Source organism: Periplaneta americana, chromosome 7, assembly GCF_040183065.1.
Source record: "Periplaneta americana isolate PAMFEO1 chromosome 7, P.americana_PAMFEO1_priV1, whole genome shotgun sequence".
Taxonomy (NCBI): domain Eukaryota; kingdom Metazoa; phylum Arthropoda; class Insecta; order Blattodea; family Blattidae; genus Periplaneta; species Periplaneta americana.
The window spans coordinates 170,940,712-170,963,724 of NC_091123.1; the positions used below are offsets into that span (position 1 = coordinate 170,940,712).

At 33.3% G+C, this 23,013-nt stretch overlaps 1 protein-coding gene across 3 annotated transcripts in view; it reads right to left on the bottom strand.

The window, feature by feature from the left end:
• The window catches only part of LOC138703710 (neprilysin-11-like), a 265,024-nt gene that overhangs the window by 46,292 nt on the left and 195,719 nt on the right, over positions 1 to 23,013 (bottom strand). For 2 of the 3 annotated variants that reach the window (XM_069831833.1, XM_069831834.1), the window contains exon 4: positions 13,120 to 13,214. In XM_069831833.1, coding sequence (XP_069687934.1) covers positions 13,120 to 13,214 — 95 coding nt within the window. The remainder of the gene's footprint in view (positions 1 to 13,119; positions 13,215 to 23,013) is intronic. The other variant, XM_069831835.1, reaches the window with a different exon arrangement.

The window sequence follows — 23,013 nt, forward strand, 5'->3', positions numbered from 1 at the left end:
TGACCAATATCAAGACAAAGAAATGTGTGACTTACAGAACTAAATCTAGATTGAAACTTCGATATTCTCTCACACTACACACACGGCACTGATTTCTGATTTGATTTTCGTTATGTCATGATAAAACGAAAATGAGAGATGGAATAACTTTACAAATATATAAACGCGGCACACATTAAGTATTAATTATTCCGCAAGGTACACAATTTTGATTACTTACATATTTGCTTCCTGTATTTCTTAAAATAATGTTCGGTTAGTGTGCCTTACTGTGAAACGAGCGGGTCCGGGTTCAAATTCTGGTTGAGGTAAGTTACGTGGTTTAGGATTTCTCCGGGGTTTTCCCTCAACCCATTAAGATCAAATTCTTGTTACATTCACACCGGTTTGGAGTGATTTAGGCTACTAAAGAAAGTATTCAAGACTAATTTTGAAACATGTTAGACGAATTATCCTTGCACCAAAAACGTATGCTTCCTGGACCAAATAATCGTTATATTAATTATTGAGATACAATAGCAATTAGGAAACATGTTAAAAGAATTATCCTTACATAAAAAAGTACGCTCCCTGGACAAAATAATCGTTATATTAATTATTGAGATACAATTTCAATTAGCAAACATGTTAAAAGAATTATCCTTACATAAAAAAGTACGCTCCCTGGACAAAATAATCGTTATATTAATTATTGAGATACAATTTCAATTAGGAAACATGTTAAAAGAATTATCCTTACATAAAAAAGTACGCTCCCTGGACAAAATAATCGTTATATTAATTATTGAGATACAATTTCAATTAGGAAACATGTTAAAAGAATTATCCTTACATAAAAAAGTACGCTCCTTGGACAAAATAATCGTTATATTAATTATTGAGATACAATAGCAATTAGGAAACATGTTAAAGCAACAATGTCCTTATAACAAAACGTACGCTCTCTGGACCAAATAATCGTTATATTAATTATTGAGATACAATAGCAATTAGGAAACATGTTAAAGAAACATTGTCCTTATAACAAAACGTACGCTCTCTGGACCAAATAATCGTTATATTAATTATTGAGATACAATAGCAATTAGGAAACATGTTAAAGAAACATTGTCCTTATAACAAAACGTACGCTCTCTGGACCAAATAATCGTTATATTAATTATTGAGATACAATAGCAATTAGGAAACATGTTAAAGAAACATTGTCCTTATAACAAAACGTACGCTCTCTGGACCAAATAATCGTTATATTAATTATTGAGATACAATAGCAATTAGGAAACATGTTAAAGAAACATTGTCCTTATAACAAAACGTACGCTCTCTGGACCAAATAATCGTTATATTAATTATTGAGATACAATAGCAATTAGGAAACATGTTAAAGAAACATTGTCCTTATAACAAAACGTACGCTCTCTGGACCAAATAATCGTTATATTAATTATTGAGATACAATAGCAATTAGGAAACATGTTAAAGCAACAATGTCCTTATAACAAAACGTACGCTCTCTGGACCAAATAATCGTTATATTAATTATTGAGATACAATAGCAATTAGGAAACATGTTAAAGCAACAATGTCCTTATAACAAAACGTACGCTCTCCGGACCAAATAATCGTTATATTAATTATTGAGATACAATAGCAATTAGGAAACATGTTAAAGCAACAATGTCCTTATAACAAAACGTACGCTCTCTGGACCAAATAATCGTTATATTAATTATTGAGATACAATAGCAATTAGGAAACATGTTAAAGAAACATTGTCCTTATAAGAAAACGTACGCTCTCTGGACCAAATAATCGTTATATTAATTATTGAGATACAATAGCAATTAGGAAACATGTTAAAGAAACATTGTCCTTATAACAAAACGTACGCTCTCTGGACCAAATAATCGTTATATTAATTATTGAGATACAATAGCAATTAGGAAACATGTTAAAGCAACAATGTCCTTATAACAAAACGTACGCTCTCTGGACCAAATAATCGTTATATTAATTATTGAGATACAATAGCAATTAGGAAACATGTTAAAGAAACATTGTCCTTATAACAAAACGTACGCTCTCTGGACCAAATAATCGTTATATTAATTATTGAGATACAATAGCAATTAGGAAACATGTTAAAGCAACAATGTCCTTATAACAAAACGTACGCTCTCTGGACCAAATAATCGTTATATTAATTATTGAGATACAATAGCAATTAGGAAACATGTTAAAGAAACATTGTCCTTATAAAAAAACGTACGCTCTCTGGACCAAATAATCGTTATATTAATTATTGAGATACAATAGCAATTAGGAAACATGTTAAAGAAACATTGTCCTTATAACAAAACGTACGCTCTCTGGACCAAATAATCGTTATATTAATTATTGAGATACAATAGCAATTAGGAAACATGTTAAAGCAACAATGTCCTTATAACAAAACGTACGCTCTCTGGACCAAATAATCGTTATATTAATTATTGAGATACAATAGCAATTAGGAAACATGTTAAAGCAACAATGTCCTTATAACAAAACGTACGCTCTCTGGACCAAATAATCGTTATATTAATTATTGAGATACAATAGCAATTAGGAAACATGTTAAAGCAACAATGTCCTTATAACAAAACGTACGCTCTCTGGACCAAATAATCGTTATATTAATTATTGAGATACAATAGCAATTAGGAAACATGTTAAAGCAACAATGTCCTTATAACAAAACGTACGCTCTCTGGACCAAATAATCGTTATATTAATTATTGAGATACAATAGCAATTAGGAAACATGTTAAAGAAACATTGTCCTTATAACAAAACGTACGCTCTCTGGACCAAATAATCGTTATATTAATTATTGAGATACAATAGCAATTAGGAAACATGTTAAAGAAACATTGTCCTTATAACAAAACGTACGCTCTCTGGACCAAATAATCGTTATATTAATTATTGAGATACAATAGCAATTAGGAAACATGTTAAAGAAACATTGTCCTTATAACAAAACGTACGCTCTCTGGACCAAATAATCGTTATATTAATTATTGAGATACAATAGCAATTAGGAAACATGTTAAAGAAACATTGTCCTTATAACAAAACGTACGCTCTCTGGACCAAATAATCGTTATATTAATTATTGAGATACAATAGCAATTAGGAAACATGTTAAAGAAACATTGTCCTTATAACAAAACGTACGCTCTCTGGACTAAATAATCGTTATATTAATTATTTAGATACAATAGCAATTAGGAAACATGTTAAAGAAACATTGTCCTTATAACAAAACGTACGCTCCCTAGACCAAATAATCGTTATATTAATTATTGAGATACAATAGCAATTAGGAAACATGTTAAAGAAACATTGTCCTTATAAGAAAACGTACGCTCTCTGGACCAAATAATCGTTATATTAATTATTGAGATACAATAGCAATTAGGAAACATGTTAAAGCAACAATGTCCTTATAACAAAACGTACGCTCTCTGGACCAAATAATCGTTATATTAATTATTGAGATACAATAGCAATTAGGAAACATGTTAAAGCAACAATGTCCTTATAACAAAACGTACGCTCTCTGGACCAAATAATCGTTATATTAATTATTGAGATACAATAGCAATTAGGAAACATGTTAAAGAAACATTGTCCTTATAACAAAACCTACGCTCTCTGGACCAAATAATCGTTATATTAATTATTGAGATACAATAGCAATTAGGAAACATGTTAAAGCAACAATGTCCTTATAACAAAACGTACGCTCTCTGGACCAAATAATCGTTATATTAATTATTGAGATACAATAGCAATTAGGAAACATGTTAAAGAAACATTGTCCTTATAACAAAACGTACGCTCTCTGGACCAAATAATCGTTATATTAATTATTGAGATACAATAGCAATTAGGAAACATGTTAAAGAAACATTGTCCTTATAACAAAACGTACGCTCTCTGGACCAAATAATCGTTATATTAATTATTGAGATACAATAGCAATTAGGAAACATGTTAAAGCAACAATGTCCTTATAACAAAACGTACGCTCTCTGGACCAAATAATCGTTATATTAATTATTGAGATACAATAGCAATTAGGAAACATGTTAAAGCAACAATGTCCTTATAACAAAACGTACGCTCTCTGGACCAAATAATCGTTATATTAATTATTGAGATACAATAGCAATTAGGAAACATGTTAAAGAAACATTGTCCTTATAACAAAACGTACGCTCTCTGGACCAAATAATCGTTATATTAATTATTGAGATACAATAGCAATTAGGAAACATGTTAAAGAAACATTGTCCTTATAACAAAACGTACGCTCTCTGGACCAAATAATCGTTATATTAATTATTGAGATACAATAGCAATTAGGAAACATGTTAAAGAAACATTGTCCTTATAACAAAACGTACGCTCTCTGGACCAAATAATCGTTATATTAATTATTGAGATACAATAGCAATTAGGAAACATGTTAAAGAAACATTGTCCTTATAACAAAACGTACGCTCTCTGGACCAAATAATCGTTATATTAATTATTGAGATACAATAGCAATTAGGAAACTTGTTAAAGAAACATTGTCCTTATAACAAAACGTACGCTCTCTGGACCAAATAATCGTTATATTAATTATTGAGATACAATAGCAATTAGGAAACATGTTAAAGAAACATTGTCCTTATAACAAAACGTACGCTCTCTGGACCAAATAATCGTTATATTAATAATTGAGATACAATAGCAATTAGGAAACATGTTAAAGAAACATTGTCCTTATAACAAAACGTACGCTCTCTGGACCAAATAATCGTTATATTAATTATTGAGATACAATAGCAATTAGGAAACATGTTAAAGAAACATTGTCCTTATAACAAAACGTACGCTCTCTGGACTAAATAATCGTTATATTAATTATTTAGATACAATAGCAATTAGGAAACATGTTAAAGAAACATTGTCCTTATAACAAAACGTACGCTCCCTAGACCAAATAATCGTTATATTAATTATTGAGATACAATAGCAATTAGGAAACATGTTAAAGAAACATTGTCCTTATAAGAAAACGTACGCTCTCTGGACCAAATAATCGTTATATTAATTATTGAGATACAATAGCAATTAGGAAACATGTTAAAGCAACAATGTCCTTATAACAAAACGTACGCTCTCTGGACCAAATAATCGTTATATTAATTATTGAGATACAATAGCAATTAGGAAACATGTTAAAGCAACAATGTCCTTATAACAAAACGTACGCTCTCTGGACCAAATAATCGTTATATTAATTATTGAGATACAATAGCAATTAGGAAACATGTTAAAGAAACATTGTCCTTATAACAAAACGTACGCTCTCTGGACCAAATAATCGTTATATTAATTATTGAGATACAATAGCAATTAGGAAACATGTTAAAGAAACATTGTCCTTATAAGAAAACGTACGCTCTCTGGACCAAATAATCGTTATATTAATTATTGAGATACAATAGCAATTAGGAAACATGTTAAAGCAACAATGTCCTTATAACAAAACGTACGCTCTCTGGACCAAATAATCGTTATATTAATTATTGAGATACAATAGCAATTAGGAAACATGTTAAAGCAACAATGTCCTTATAACAAAACGTACGCTCTCTGGACCAAATAATCGTTATATTAATTATTGAGATACAATAGCAATTAGGAAACATGTTAAAGAAACATTGTCCTTATAACAAAACGTACGCTCTCTGGACCAAATAATCGTTATATTAATTATTGAGATACAATAGCAATTAGGAAACATGTTAAAGAAACATTGTCCTTATAACAAAACGTACGCTCCCTAGACCAAATAATCGTTATATTAATTATTGAGATACAATAGCAATTAGGAAACATGTTAAAGCAACAATGTCCTTATAACAAAACGTACGCTCCCTAGACCAAATAATCGCTATATGAATTATTTAGATATAATAGCAATTAGGAAACATGCAACACTCATCATAACATTAAGTTTGTTTGGCAACTTATCATAAGATAATTTTCTAAGTTAGATTTAAAAGATTTCAAGGTTCGGCAGCCCTTTATTTTCAGGCGGCAGAGAGTTCCAGTGTCGAGAAATAGTAACAGTGAAGAATGAGAAATACGGAGATGTTGTGTTGAGTGGAATTTCTAGCGTGTTGTTGCGTTGTGATCGAGTCTCGATATTGTGATAGCGAGAGAGAAATTGTGTGGAGTGGAATTTCTAGCGTGTTGTTGAGTTGTGATTGTGTATCGATATTGTGATAACGAGAGAGAAATTGTGTTGAGTGGAATTTCTAGCGTGTTGTTGAGTTGTGAACGAGTATCGATATTGTGTTAACGAGACAGAAATTGTGTGGAGTGGAATTTCTAGCGTGTTGTTGAGTTGTGATCGAGTATCGATATTGCGATAACGAGAGAGAAATTGTGTGGAGTGGAATTTCTAGCGTGTTGTTGAGTTGTGAACAAGTATCGATATTGTGATAACGAGAGAGACATTGTGTGGAGTGGAATTTCTAGCGTGTTGTTGAGTTGTGATCGAGTATCGATATTGCGATAACGAGAGAGAAATTGTGTGGAGTGGAATTTCTAGCGTGTTGTTGAGTTGTGGTCGAGTATCGATATTGCGATAACGAGAGAGAAATTGTGTGGAGTGGAATTTCTAGCGTGTTGTTGAGTTGTGATCGAGTATCGATATTGCGATAACGAGAGAGAAATTGTGTGGAGTGGAATTTCTAGCGTGTTGTTGAGTTGTGGATCGAGTATCGATATTGTGATAGCGAGAGAGAAATTGTGTGGAATGGAATTTCTAGCGTTGTTGTTGAGTTGTGATCGAGTATCGATATTGTGATAGCGAGAGAGAAATTGTGTGGAGTGGAATTTCTAGCGTGTTGTTGCGTTGTGGTAGAGTATCGTTACTGTGATAACGAGAGAGAAATTGTGTGTAGTGGAATTTCTAGAGTGTTGTTGAGTTGTGATCGAGTATCGATATTGTGATAACGAGAGAGAAATTGTGTGGAGTGGAATTTCTAGCGTGTTGTTGAGTTGTGATCGAGTATCGATATTGTGATAGCGAGAGAGAAATTGTGTGGAGTGGAATTTCTAGCGTGTTGTTGAGTTGTGATCGAGTATCGATATTGTGATAGCGTGAGAGAATTTGGAAAGGAGCGGATAAATAAGAGGGCGTTGAAGTGTGTATAATTCGATCTAAGAAAGAAAGCGAGTACAAATTTCTCTTCGAAAGAAGGTGAGATATGACCACAGTGCCGAACATTACAGCGTTACTAACACGCTGTGTGCTAGACGACGGAAACCTGAAAATTCAGAGTCGAATTACTGTGGGTGTTACTGTAATAGGATCCGAAGTACGTGGGTTGAAAAGTCATGGGTCGTAGTAAGACCTTCGTAGATAGAGAGCTACCCATTTAGCAGAGCATTTGGATTGTTAATTAATTAATGGGTAATTCAGAAGAGACAGGCATTTCCCACGTTATGGTGAACAATTTTACAATGGTCTGGCGACACTAAGAACGAGTCATCGGTTCTGAGGGCTCTGACATCACACAATGCAGGCCGGAAATTGGAAGCAGGAACAGAGTGGTGGGTGAGGTAGCAATCGCTTGGAACAAGGTTAATGCTTGTGTATCTGATTCTGAAATGCTGACTTAATTAGTTCTGAATACAGCAAATGCATTAATCATTTGTCAGTTGTGGTTCAGCATTAAAGTTTATAGAGACCTGGGTTCTATAGATACTGGATGATATTATCGTCTATTTTCAAGAATGAAATTATTCAGAAAGGATGACACGATTATATGAATAGAAACAAGGACCGAATGAGAATGTTAGAAGAACTTCACTCAATGGAAGTTTGCCTCACAGCCACACCGTACATCTATTGTCCCTGTAATGTACTCAAGATCGAAAAGCGGTCCCCAGTTAGCAGAAGTCAGAGAAATAAGATCAGATTATTTTTTATTCCAAAGAATCTAGATATGGTCTTTGTTATATTTTATTCGATATGGTCTTACACTTGTAGTTGTCTTATATTAGTACAGGAATTCGATGTTAATGAAGATGAAAGTAACAAAATCACTTTTTGCCTTTTTTACTGGTTGGAAGTAAATCATTATTTGCATAGATATAAATGTGATTTGGAGTAAATCAAAGTGATAGGGCCGATTTTTTTTGCCTTTTTAATACTAATTCAATAATAAATGCTTATTTTTATTCATTTTAAAGCAATATTTCTTTTTATTTTATTTTATTTATTTAATAATAACATATACATAAAAATGTTACATTAAAATACCCCGAAAGAGCAAAGCTCGTGTTCGGGGACAGTTCCGTTACATAGATACACATACTTTGTAGACAAAATACTTCAGAAAAAAGCTCACATAAAGATTGTAATAAAATTAGTAAATAATAATACTAGTAATAACTGAGTGAAAAAAGAGACGACGTTGAGATTGGTGGATTATTATTAAATTATTATTAGTAGTATAATTAGTACAGGTCATGTTGATATAATAACCAAGATAAGATAGTAAAAATATACTTAGAATGGAAATAAACTTGTTTTACAATACATGGTACATAATATAAATACAGGGAATTCTGTCATATAAATTTTTTAATTCTAGATCTGAAAATTTCATTGCTTAAAGTAGTCAATTCTGGATGAAATTTTATTATCGAATTATATAGCCGTGGACCATAATTTGTACTGTGTAGTAAAGCAGCAGATGTGAAACATTTAGGTTCAACTAATTTAAGAATTTCATTTCGTCTTATATTATGAGCATGTGGCTGAGCTACAAAATTCGTTCTATTTTTATGATAGAATTTCATTAAAGAGTATTTATAAATTTGGTCAATTCTAAAAACATTCAATTTGGAATGGATCAAATTTGTTGGATAATCCAGTCGCCTTTTCAAACAAATTTTGATTATATGTTTTTGCAACATAATTAGAGGAAAAAGAGCCCATGTATTTATTTGCAATTTTCTAATTAATTGTAATGTAATGTTGTTGAAATTTGCATATTTGAAACAACGACTCATTTTACTAACAATAGTAAATAAATGTAATTTATTTCAGTGTTTAATCTGCTAATAATCGTGATTTAGTACTATTGGTGTAATATGAATAATGATCGACAATCCACAGGTACAAATATGTCACATCTTCACGATACAACAATCAGATTTATAATTTTTAATATTAAGCTCGTTCTCATAGAAGTTGCACGTGGCATTTTCAATTCTGCGCTTTATATTTTCAAATCATACTGTTTCAATTTTGTGCCACACGTGTTTACTATGAAAGAAATTTGAGTGAGGGACAGTCAAGTTATTGTCGGGTGACAGAAGGTATAAGGTCGGTCAGCTAGAATGCCTAAATTCAGTAAACCATTGAAAAGCAAGCTTCACGTTTACGTTAGTGAATTTGGTGCCCATGTGTTTTCAACCGATGGAACAGTTTTGTTATGTAAGGTTTGTAAAAAGACAGTTAATCACGAAAAAAAAAGTATTTTATAAGTCAACATGTGTCAACTGCGAAGTAAAAATGTGAGTTATGTTGATATAATTTAAATTTATTGCTAAAATATATTATGCCTTTTTAAAATGTATAATGCCTTTTTTTTTATTTATCGTGCCTTTTATTTCCCTTTCTTTACCTACCTATTTTAATTGTTATAAATGCCTAAACATCCGGACTCTACTCTACGGCTGATAACAGCTGTAATGATGATCATTATGTTCATAAAGAAAAGAAATAGTTTTGGGTTAATGTTTGTCAAATTTAGTATAGACCTGAATACAGAAATTAATGTAGCTTATACAGAGTCAACCATAAATAAAATGCAGGGTCTTATTCTTCGAGATATATGTAACAAAAAAGTTCAACGCAATTTTGCTCGTTTTTACTTCCTTTTCGAGAAAAATTGTTTTATATGAAACATTTCATAGCGTGTTTTGGGAAAGCCATTGATTTAATTCATAATATACTCAGTCAGTTTAAGAGAACAATGTATTATGATAATAAAAGATCGATAAAATTTTATTTTTGTCCTTTAAATGTGCAGAAATTTGATCCGAACAAATGCAACTTTAGAAACATTATTTTCAGATCGAAAAGTTACATTTGTCCCTATCAAACATGCCGTTCAACTTTTCGGAACTGAATTAATTAGAATCTAGCAGATAAAAAAGGACAAGAATGACTTTACACTACGTTACAGCGAAGTTAGCGCCATCAACAGGGAATTGGAGAAATTGAAATACATTAGTTCCATTTCGGCAGAGACAAAATGCTTTTCTCTTCGTTATTGCCTTCAAAACGTCTCTATATTTCTCAGTATCATGTAAAATTATTATATAAGTACTTTTCTGAGAGTAGAGAGATGTGAACATTCACTTCATAAAGTCGAAGATCTTTCCTTGTTGCACGAGGGACATTTTTATTTTGCGGTACATTAATATTTTCATATTTTCATTCATAGATAGATATTTTTAGAAGTATTTTTTTTCATTATTAGATAATATTTTATACAAAAAATATATATATTTAGATGTCGTTCTATCTTATTTTTGTGTCAAATGTACAAGTATTATATTATATTATATAATATGATATACTTCATAAATCCTTAATCTTTAAAGAAGTCATGTATTTTGTAAGAAGAAATATACGGAAGATTTCATATTTTTATCTAGAAAGTCATTTGGAATTAAGATTTCTGAAAAAAGAAAATCAATGCCGAAGAAAACCCAATAAATATAACAATATTCTCTTATTTTTTTTAAATAATCTCTGTATATAATATGTTTGGACACCCTTTGCGCTTTTCCAGGTTCGGAATGTCTCCGGTTACGATGAAGTTCTCGGAATATTGATGAACCGACGCAGCTTTCTCGTTAACTTTGTTCACACCACCCCACAGACGTTAACAATGGCGCATGTGATCTGTCAAGACCCTTTGCTGGGTATGACAGAAAGAGTACACGAGAAGCTTTCGTTCATTTATGGAATAGAAAATTCTAGGTTAATAGGAGTAATAATCCTGCAAATACGATGTCATTTAAGCACGGAATCTACTTTCTTGCCTCGAACGTTATGCATGAGAATTTTAAATACTCTGATATTATATGCATCCTCTTCAAAGTTAATTTAAATATCTGACAAAGAATATTCTGATCGTGTAAGCGAACTTCCTGACCACGGGATAAGTCAGAACCAAAGATATAACAAATGGACAGACTTTGAAATAGTTCCGCTAACTCTCACTAGGTGACAGTAGTTAAAATGATAATGTAGAGTAAATATAAATAATTTTCATAATTGGCAATATCAGCAGTTTCCTGCAAAAACCTACTGTTTTTTTACAATCAGCAGAGCGGGATGAAATTTTGAGTACTATAGGTCTAAGTCCGATATCCTTTTGAGAAGATTAACTCCGTACGTAGATGAAATTATTGCGGATCATCAGTGCGGTTTTAGGCGTAATAGATCGACTATTGATCAGATTTTTTATATTCGACAGATATTGGAGAAAAAATGGGAGTATAAGGCAGGCATGACAATTGATGTCCAAAGGAGCAAGCGCGCGCTTTAGAGCCCAGCAGAGCCTGAGCGCTTTATAGCGGAAAGGAAAGAGACAGACGAAAGAGGTGGTATATGCCGCTTGGTCGAGCTATATTCAGGGATGGCCAGCACTGATTCAATAAATAAGGGGAAGAGAACTTATTAAAACTATATCCATGTTAATTTTTAGATTTGCCTGAGAAGTACAAGTGCATTATAAGAATGTAAGTTTTAATTTTAATGCTCATTTTTCACAAGTTTGGTTCTTTTATTCAAAAGAAATATTTTCTCAACTTTTTTTTTATAGAAAAGTGAAATTTTCAGATATAGGCCTATTTATTTAGTAGCCTTACAGAATGTTTTCGTAAATCTAATATACCGTCTATATGTATTACTGAAGATAGTGTATTGAAAATTTTGAAAATATTAGCATGGAAATTATTTGTAAGGAAATGAATTAACAAAACAACTACTGTTAGACTACATCATAAGCAAAAGATACGTGCCCATGTGTTGTAAAAATGTCAGCTCTATAGCTTCAGCAGATTTCGAGATAATAATTTAATATTCTGATGATAGGAAGTTGCTCACCAATATCACCTTAAAAGCATAATGCGATAAGATTTTTGTTATGTAATATTAGTTACACTTAAAACATATACAGCACCTAGGTAACTTTGCTTTGTACTGTAATATTGTTTTGATTAGTTTATTGATTACTTTTTTAAGGCTAAAGATACCATCAATATAAATTCCAACTTATCATGTCATACTCAATCTCTTTCTTTGGAATATCACTTTCTTTATGAATGATGTGTTTCATCCACTTAATACAGTATAATATTATACTAATATGGAATTTAAGTGAATATTCCTTCTTAACTCTCTATTATGTTATTAACATTTAAAACACAAGTGCAATATTAAGAAATTGGTGATAGTACTTTTGTTTTACAGACAATATAGATAATATTAAACAGGAAGCAGCCATATAAAAATAACAACATAAAATTTCACGTTCCGTTTGAAGTTTGTGCACCACTGTTTTCTTAATCCAACAGGTTGCTTATTCATATACACAACCATTCCTCTTTCCATACTTAGCGCTTGCTGCCCGCGTACGATGTTAAGGTCAGAAAATTGCGCTTGTTTTTACATCACTGCTCTAGAATATGCCATTAGGAAAGTCCAGGATAACAGAGAGGGTTTGGAATTGAACGGGTTACATCAGCTACTTGTCTATGTGGATGACGTGAATATGTTAGGAGAAGCAACATTTTTCCTCTTTCAACAGGTTGTTATATACACCAATAATTTTTAATCTTCGTAACATGTTCATACAGTTAGTGACCTTATGTAAACCTCCTCCACGTTGAAAACTGTGGGGTTCAATGATGGGTCCAAACAATATAAAACTACTCAGTAATCTTAAAGGGAATCATGAACAATGATGTAAAACTCACTGACTGTCGTGAGAACAGCTACCGCCGCTGCCAGCGCCACCACTGCCGTGGCGAGAAGGGCGATAACTACGACCAGCCGCGCCGAAGTTTGGCTCCTGAAACAGACGGCAACAATGATTGTAGGGCGGATATTTACAAACCACTTTGAACCATTCATTGCTTACAATATTCCGAAAAATAAAGTGAGAAAGCGATTGTGGATTGTGAACGGCATGAAGGAAAAAAGTACTGCATGACAACAACATACTGCAGACAAAATAACACTGGAAAAAAAGAATAGGAATAAAATAAGAATAAAAATAAGAATAAGATTTGAATACGGTATAAGAATTAAGAAAAAGAACAGTATCGAAAGATGAAAAAAATAATAATGCTTAAGAAAATAAAGAATAGCATGTAAGTATTAAACATTATGAGAAAGGTTAATACAAGAAAGTAATAATCCTAATACGTAGATAAGAAAGGAAAGAACAGTAACATTTGAATACAAAAATTAAGAAAAAGAATAATATAAATAAAAATACGAAGAAAATATAATAGTAGAATAAGAATAAAACAGTGAATAAGATAGTTGAATTTTATTTGCTAGCCACTAGGATCGCTACTATCGCACTGACTATTGTTCCTAGTACTCTCAGTTGCTAACCGCTTGGAGCATTGTATTACGAGAAATGCAAAAAATCACTTCAAGCTACGTGACTGTATATACTAGACCAACGAGTTAGATACTATAGAGAGGCTAAAGACCTCTGATAAGCGCTCCCTGCGGAGGCCAACAGTACTATGGATCGTTCCCTAAAAAACATGGCGGTCTATAGTACCGCCAGCCTCCGCAAGGAGTGCTTATCAAAGGTACACTGCAACGAGTTGGTACATGTATTATATTTTTCAGATATACCAATATTTAATTTAAACATTTCGCTATAGGTTTTGTAAAAAGCTGATTTATAAATGAAAAAGTAATAATTAAGACTTTAAAATCTCCAAAAATGTCTCATTCCCTCGGATTTAAATGAAATGTACCTTAAATCATAATATTCGTTGCTGGATAATTAAACCCTCTCAATACAGGTACCATTGCCGCAGAGAATTATAAGATAAGACGGACTGAGCATAAGCGAAGTATCTGTATTAATAAGTTTGTACCATCAAGAGTTTAGTATTTATTGTGTTTATAGGGCCTACTCCAATTTTCTTTTTATTAATGCGTAGGGCTCTTTTTGTTACCAAAGAGGAAAGTTAGCACTTGCATCACACACAATTTGTCATTATTGTTTAAAATAATGTAAGAACAGTTTTATTCTGCAAAAGCCTCTGCTTAGTTGCGAGACACGTGTGAGATCAATGTTTGTTTCAAATTATATTAGACTACACGATGTCTCCATCACGCGACAATATTTGTTTCAAATTATATTAGACTACACGATGTCTCCATCACGCGAAAAGAAGTGTACCTAGCTGTGGCTCCTGTTGTTTCTGATAACAATGTTAATCGTAGATAATTTGTAGAAAGAAAAGCCGCCCTAAATAAGGGTTCGATAGATCGGCCTACTAATCAATTCATAAATAACAATAAGTAAACAAAACAATAAATGTGGTGAGTTATGATCATGAGTAACTTTCTATTAGTGTAATTCTTTAATTATTATGTTGCATGCTAAGAGATTATTTGTAGTTTTAATAATTTCAGTTTTCAAAAGTTCTCTGTGTTAATTCCAATTTCAAATGAATTTTTCTCAATAACTTAATTACTGGATAATTTTTTTAATTTTCGCCACTACCTTTCCTATATTTTACTACTATTAGTTACATACGTCGTCTCTCTTGAGCACTGATGAGCACTGAATTACACGATTTCATATTAGGTTAGATTAGCTGTAAGGTAATTAAATTTGTGACGAAGTCAAAAAATTATTTATTTTTCTTCTGCCGATTAAATTCATCCGTCTTTAGGTGCTTTGTTTTGGTTGCATCGAGTATAGCTTGTCATTTAATATCTGGGATATATTTAGTGAAACTAATAAAACATAGACCTACAGCTGTTATAAAACGTAAAGTTTTGTGTGTATTTTACTTTTTACTTATTAACATAGTCTTAATATGTAACTCAATTCACAATAATGCTAACTTCATCACAGTCTTTTCCTACAACATCCGAGCCACGCCCCTTTATTATGACTAACCGAAACATGGCGGACCAATGTTCAATTGTCTTCAACTTTCTGAGGTCTTTGTCCTCTCTATAGTATCTAACTCGTTGTACTAGACTGTGGCATAACTATCGCAAAGCAGTTCCAATCAGTGTTGCCAAGTCAGCGGTTTTGTAGCTAAATCTGGTGTTTTCAGGACTATGGTCAGCTACAGAATTTTACCGTCAGCGGCTAGCTATTTATTTGGCGTTTTTTTATGATTCCGGCAAAGGGAGACGATATTTTTTAGTTTTTTTTTCTGTAAAGATGTTACATTGTTTTTATATGTACTTGCGGACAACAACATTAGTTAATCATAAACCAGAGATTAATATGGTATTATCACAATTTTTCCTTATGCGAGTATAAAATATCAGTGTTTTATCATAATTTGATTTCGTACAACCATGTCCATTTCCTGCCTCATCCATTACTGTACAAAAAAGTATGCCACTTTCGTTTTCATTGCAAACCCAGTATTCTCCAGCCTTTCCTACTTTCTGTCTTCCTCTTTGTCTCCTCATATGATGCTTATATCTTAATATCGTCTTATAATATTGTATATTATTTAATTTATCATTCCGCATTGTAGTTTATGTAACACAGACATACTCTAACCTTAAAACCAGACTCATTGTTAGCAGGTACGTCTCCAGCTCAGTGTGAAATCAAATTTCAAACGGACTGGTGTGATTGTGAATGTGATTCTTTCCGAAATGTTCAGTAAGCTTATATTATTGTTGATCTACTTCATTCAACTTCGTACGTACAAAAGTTTAGAGATTTGTGAGAAAAAAACAATGTATTGAAAGAATGGGCGGAAGAAGTTGCCGGTGATAGTTCGAAAGCTCGATGTGAATGATGTAAGGTAATATTGAATGCAAAATATTCAGATTTAATTTTCCATACGATTATGTATAGAAATGATCGGGACGAAATTGAAATACAAACTGCTGAGCCATTTATACCCGAACCCACGCTTTCAGAAGTCGAAATTGCGATAGAAAATCTGAAAAAGTACAAGTCTCCAGGTATCGATCAAATTCCAGCAGAATTAATACAAGAGGGTGGAAGTGCATTATATAGCGAAATTTACAAACTTGTACTTGCTATTTGGGAAAAGGAAATTGTACCAGAACAATGGAAGGAGTCCATAATTGTACCTATTTTTAAGAAGGGGGACAAAACCAACTGTGGTAACTTTCGAGGAATATCACTTTTGTTGACGTCGTACAAAATTTTGTCCAATATTCTTTTGAGAAGATTAACTCCGTACGTAGATGAAATTATTGGGGGTCATCAATGTGGTTTTAGGCGTAATAGATCGACTATTGATCAGATTTTTTGTATTCGACAGATAATGGAGAAAAAATGGGAGTATAAGGGTACAGTGTATCAGTTATTCATAGATTTAAAAAAGGCATATGACTCGGTTAAGAGGGAAGTATTATATGATATTCTTATTGAATTTGGTATTCCCAAGAAACTAGTTCGATTAATTAAAATGTGTCTCAGTGAAACATACAGCAGAGTTTGTATAGGTCAGTTTCTATCTGATGCTTTTCCAATTCACTGCGGGCTAAAGCAGGGAGATGCACTATCACCTTTACTTTTTAACTTCGCTCTAGAATATGCCATTAGGAAAGTTCAGGATAACAGGCAGGATTTGGAATTGAACGGGTTACATCAGCTTCTTGTCTATGCAGATGACGTGAATATGTTAGGAGAAAATACACAAACGATTAGGGAAAACACGGAAATTTTACTTGAAGCAAGTAAAGCGATCGGTTTGCAAGTAAATCCCGAAAAGACAAAGTATATGATTATATCTCGTGACCAGAATATTGTACGAAATGGAAATATAAAAATTGGAGATTTATCCTTCGAAGAGGTGGAAAAATTCAAATATCTTGGAGCAACAGTAACATATATAAATTACACTCGGGAGGAAATTAAACGCAGAATAAATATGGGAAATGCGTGTTATTATTCGGTTGAGAAGCTCTTATCATCCAGTCTGCTGTCAAAAAACCTGAAAGTTAGAATTTATAAAACAGTTATATTACCGGTTGTTCTGTATGGTTGTGAAACTTGGACTCTCACTCTGAGAGAGGAACATAGGTTAAGGGTGTTTGAGAATAAGGTGCTTAGGAAAATATTTGGGGCTAAGCGGGATGAAGTTACAGGAGAATGGAGAAAGTTACACAACACAGAACTGGAAGCATTGTATTCTTCACCTGACATAATTAGGAACTTAAAATCCAGACGTTTGAGATGGGCAGGGCATGTAGCACGTATGGGCGAATCCAGAAATGCATATAGAGTGTTAGTTGGGAGAGCGGAGGGAAAAAGACCTTTAGGGAGGCCGAGACGTAGATGGGAGGATAATATTAAAATGGATTTAAGGGAGGTGGGGTATGATGATAGAGAATGGATTAATCTTGCTTAGGATAGGGACCGATGGCAGGCTTATGTGAGGGCGGCAATGAACCTCCGGGTTCGTTGAAAGCCAGTAAGTAAGTAAGTGGCACATACTTTATAAATGAAAAGTACAGTACTTGAAAACATGTTCAAAATATTCGTTCTTTGATACCCTACAACTTTTGTGTAAGTAGTTTCTTCATAAAATTAGAAATAAGAAAGTTACAAGCATTGTTCCATGCTGTTTACTCACCCAGTACATGGTTTATTGGTAACGTTTTCTGTCCCAGCTCTGCAAAGTCTTGTATAAAAATGATACACTGTTTATTAGTAAGAACGTTGGAGTTACAGACGGTTTTGTGTTACAGAACGTTCACGCATAAGACATGCAACATCATTTGGAAGCAGTTGATGCGGCGTGAGGAGGTGTTAATGAAACCGCAGCTCGTCTGCAGGCGTTGGCCTTCGACAGATGTCACTCATTCAGGCTACATACCATGAATCCGAATGATGCAATAATGCCTCAGTGGGCAAGATAATGCCTACACCCACAGCACAATGGACTCACGTGTCGTAGTTCCCGGACAACCTTCTGTTATTACTGCAGACATGCGAACTGGATGTTCAATTATTACGACACGAAACTGACTCAAGAATTAAGTATGATCGTCACTGTGTCCACCGTGATGCGAGGTTTTTCCACCATGTATCATATCCAACGTTTCGGAGATATTTGGCACCAAATTTTATACAGATAATAGTATTGTAGGCATGTTTATGTAACTTATTTTGGATGAAAATTTAGAAGTTTTAAAAATCACATTTCAGCCATTACGGACAAATTTGGAATTCCAATGAAAAAGTACTTCTTTTTTCAGAAATATTTGTTTATTATTAGTGTAAGACAGCGGTCATCAGAACAGTGCACACTCGGGTTAGCGTCTCTTACCCGCGCCTAAGACATTACGCTAATCCCTTATTCACCTATCGTAAAAAATCTTGGCTTCTTTTTTGATAATAATCTAAGTTGGAATTTTCAAGTTAAAGAAACGAAAAAAAAAAAAAATCTGTTCCTCCATTCACTGTTTGAGTCGCTTGAGAAACTTCTTGCCCCAGCAACTAAAACTTACCCTAGTACAAACCCTAGTAATGCCGCACTTCGATTATTGTGACGTTTTGTTAAGTGACCTAAGTTCTGAACTGTCAGTCAAGTTACAGCGAGCTCAGAATATGTGCGTCAGATACGTGTGCAACATCCGACGATATGATCACATATCACCGTCCTTCGCAAGTCTCTCGTGGCTCCGACTTAAAGAACGCAGAACTTTACACTCTTTGTCTTTACTCTTTCGAATTCTGCACACCTCAACACCAAATTACCTTTCGTCTCGTTTCTCTTATCTATACTCTAACCACGACGTAAATACCAGATCACTTATCTGTGGCACGCTAAATATACCTTTTCATAGAACATCTTGTTATTCCTCATCTTTTACAATATCCACCTCGCGTCAATGGAATTCCTTGTCACAAAGTATTAGGGGCTGCAAGACAACAAACACCTTTAAGAACAGTTTAAAGATAACCTTATTAGCATTTCACTCCAATCATACTGATTTAAACTATCACTGACTACACTGTTACTTTTTTCTTTAGACATCATCCTGATAGTGCTGTATTTTAATTGTCTCGTAATAATCTCTTTCTATTATCTAATATTATTTGAAATATATTAACATTCTATAAATTTCAGTTTAATTCTGCTACACCGTTTATTTCAGTGTTTAATTAATAGTTCATAGTATTTTGTTGTTTAATTCGTAAATAACTCTTGTAGACATGTAACCCTTATCTAAATCAAATTGTTGAATTCTTTGTAAGTTCATGCATTTGTATATACACTTTTTGCTGGTTGAGTGGAAGAGAAGGCCTTACGGCCTTAACTCTGCCAGGTAAAAATAAAGCATTATTATATTACACTGGCGTGCATCCGAGGCTGTTGGCGGGTGTGCTTTCTACCTGTTCCTTCTGCACGACGGTGCATATTACTTTGCACTCGTTACTCTTTACCCATTTCAGCGAGTGCTGACGACCAGTGGTGTAAGACATAGATAAGGGTCTAAAATTAAATATTCCAATGTTTTATTTTCAAAAGAAAAATATTTTACAAGTTTTATGTGCATTAAATCTAAATGATCTTGACTGGGTAATAGGTACTGTTTTGTTCGATTACATACAATTGAGACGGTGACATGGGAAAGGTACTGCCAAAAACAAAATTTTTCATGGGAAGCAAAAAACAAATTTATGAACACTTTCTCACCTACATTATTACAGAAACTGCTTTAAATGAAAGGCATACATTCATGTTTGTGTTACATATGAAATTTGAAAAGGCTGGCACAGATTTATCTGTGAAATCCTATTTTATGAAAACACAACATTGAAATCACTCCTTAGCCAAACTGAGAATTAACGTTATTTATACATTATGCACACATTTTTCGGTAAAATGCATGATACTTTTCATCGAGGAAGTCTAACATAGATAACAAGTCTCTCTTTTTGGCATCAGGGACGACTGTCTTCTTTCAAGGCGTTGCAAGCACTGCAACTTAGTGATTGACGTTAATGACTGTCCTTTCTTAAAAATCCTGTGCTCTGTCCACATTTCAAGGTCATTAAATGACTGTCTTGTTTTTATTAGAGGAAAATCAGCTCTTGAGAGTCTAATCCAGTTGAGGGTGCTGATTTTGATAGGAGTTGTATTAAAAAACTTGTCACATTCTGCAGAAAAGTCGAAGAAATCCTCATCCTTCATCATTATTACATTATTAGGCCTTACCTCTTCTGGAACCATGGTCTTGCATTTTTTTTTTCTTTTCTCTATGATGCCAAATTCCCTATCACATGGCATGTAGGAATGTTCTGAAACCAGGAATTTCAAGTCCACTGAATCAAAATGTTTCTTGGCAATAATGTAAATCAGGACCATTAGAATCATCCGATTCTTATTCTGTCCTGCACAGTTATCAGCCCATATCACTCTGATGTTGTAAAAGGAGTTACTACCTTCTCCGCGCCAACAGCTGTTCACATACAACTTACAACATCTAGTGACTACGTTTCCAATTTTGTTCCATTACATACGGACATACTACCTTCTCTGTGCCATTGGCATGACCATTTATATCTTCTCAATGAAAAACCTAAAAAGTCGAATTTTTGGCAGTTAAGATCTTTCCCATGTCAATGCCTCAATTTAATTATCAGTTCATAAACTTACCTATAAATAAATATCTAAAATGTATAAGTTTATGAACTGGTAATTAAATTGTATGTAATTAAACTATAGAATTTACCTGTTTTCCAATATGAATTCTACACTGTTTCGTTTCCTTAAAGTTTGCAGCACCTACTCATTGAGAGGTCACCTGTTAATGTTTATTTTTTAAGAAGCTATTGTTGAAGAAATATTTTGAGAGCCTGCACTTTTAATTCTAGAGGTCCAGGATCAAGGAATTTTTTATTCTGTAATACATTCCTTCTAGCATTTATTTTCAGTAGTTTATGTTAATAACAATTAATCTTACATCTCAAGTGAATATTTTAAATGTCTCAGTTGTTTCGAAACTAGAAAAATGAAGGACATTAACCAGAGCCATTTTCCAGCAAGCCGGAGCATGGGTAGGTTTGGCAACGCTGTGTGGAGGCGGGCTGAGGCGAAATAAAGGCATGACATTTGACGTTTTAGTGCTTTGATTTCGTTGTCACATGTACATTTTCGACATTAATTGATACAAAACTAAGTGCATATGATCAAGATTCAGTGTATTGATGTACGTAATTTATTACGGAATCCGAAATGGTATTTTTTATTGGGTTATTTTATGACTCTGTATCAACATCTAGGTTATTTAGCGTCTGAATGATATGAAGGTGATAATGCCGGTGAAATGAGTCCGGAGTCCAGCACTGAAAGTTACCCAGCAGAGATGGTATTTTATTTGAGTTTCAGAATACCGCGTAGGTAGATGCATACAGCCACTTATAACTTAAAAAAATTAAAAGCATACATGTTTTTTTTTTATTGATGGTACAAGGGAAAATAAATAAATACTTAAAGAAATGTTATTTGTACCAAAAATAAATAAAATAACGACGTACTTTCGCAGTACCCTATTCCAATAAATTAACCATTATGTGGGTAGTAAATTGACAATGTTTTGCTGCTTTATGTTGTTTCATCTCTGACGTGAAAGGTCTAGGATGGCATATACATTTTAATTTCACGTGATTATCTGTCGTGCTTTTCTATAAATATTTCAGATGCCCAGGAAGCCACTTTTAGTTTGAACCTCGCCAGTCACCATAACAATACTGTTATCCTAAATTATTTGTTATAAAATTTTAAATTTTTTAAAAATATATATAACTACAGAAAACAAGCTAAGAATGTAAATTACACGTATAAAATAAAAATGTAAACAGAGGAAACTATTGGCATATTATAATAAAGTATGACTATGTAAATACTATTTGGCCAAGTATAAAGATCTATGAAAAAATGAAGAAACATACCTTCAACATAATACTTACTTACTTACTGGCTTTTAAGGAACCCGGAGGTTCATTGCCGCCCTCACATAAGCCCGCCATTGGTCCCTATCCTGAGGAAGATTAATCCAGTCTCTATCATCATATCCCACCTCCCTCAAATCCATTTTAATATTATCCTCCCATCTACGCCTCGGCCTTCCCAAAGGTCTTTTTCCCTCCGGCCTCCCAACTAACACTCTATATGCATTTCAGGATTCGCCCATACGTGCTACATGTCCTGCCCATCTCAAACGTCTGGATTTAATGTTCCTAATTATGTCAGGTGAAGAATACAATGCGTGCAGTTCTGTGTTGTGTAACTTTCTCCATTCTCCTGTAACTTCATCCCTCTTAGCCCCAAATATTTTCCTAAGCACCTTATTCTCAAACACCCTTAACCTATGTTCCTCTCTCAAAGTGAGAGTCCAAGTTTCACAACCATACAGAACAACTGGTAATATAACTGTTTTATAAATTCTAACTTTCAGATTTTTTGACAGCAGACTGGATGATAAAAGCTTCTCAACCGAATAATAACAGGAATTTCCCATATTTATTCCGTGTTTAATTTCCTCCCGAATATCATTTATATTTGTTACTGTTGCTCCAAGATATTTGAACTTCTCCACCTCTTTAAAAGATAAATTTCCAATTTTTATATTTCCATTTCGTACAATATTCTGGT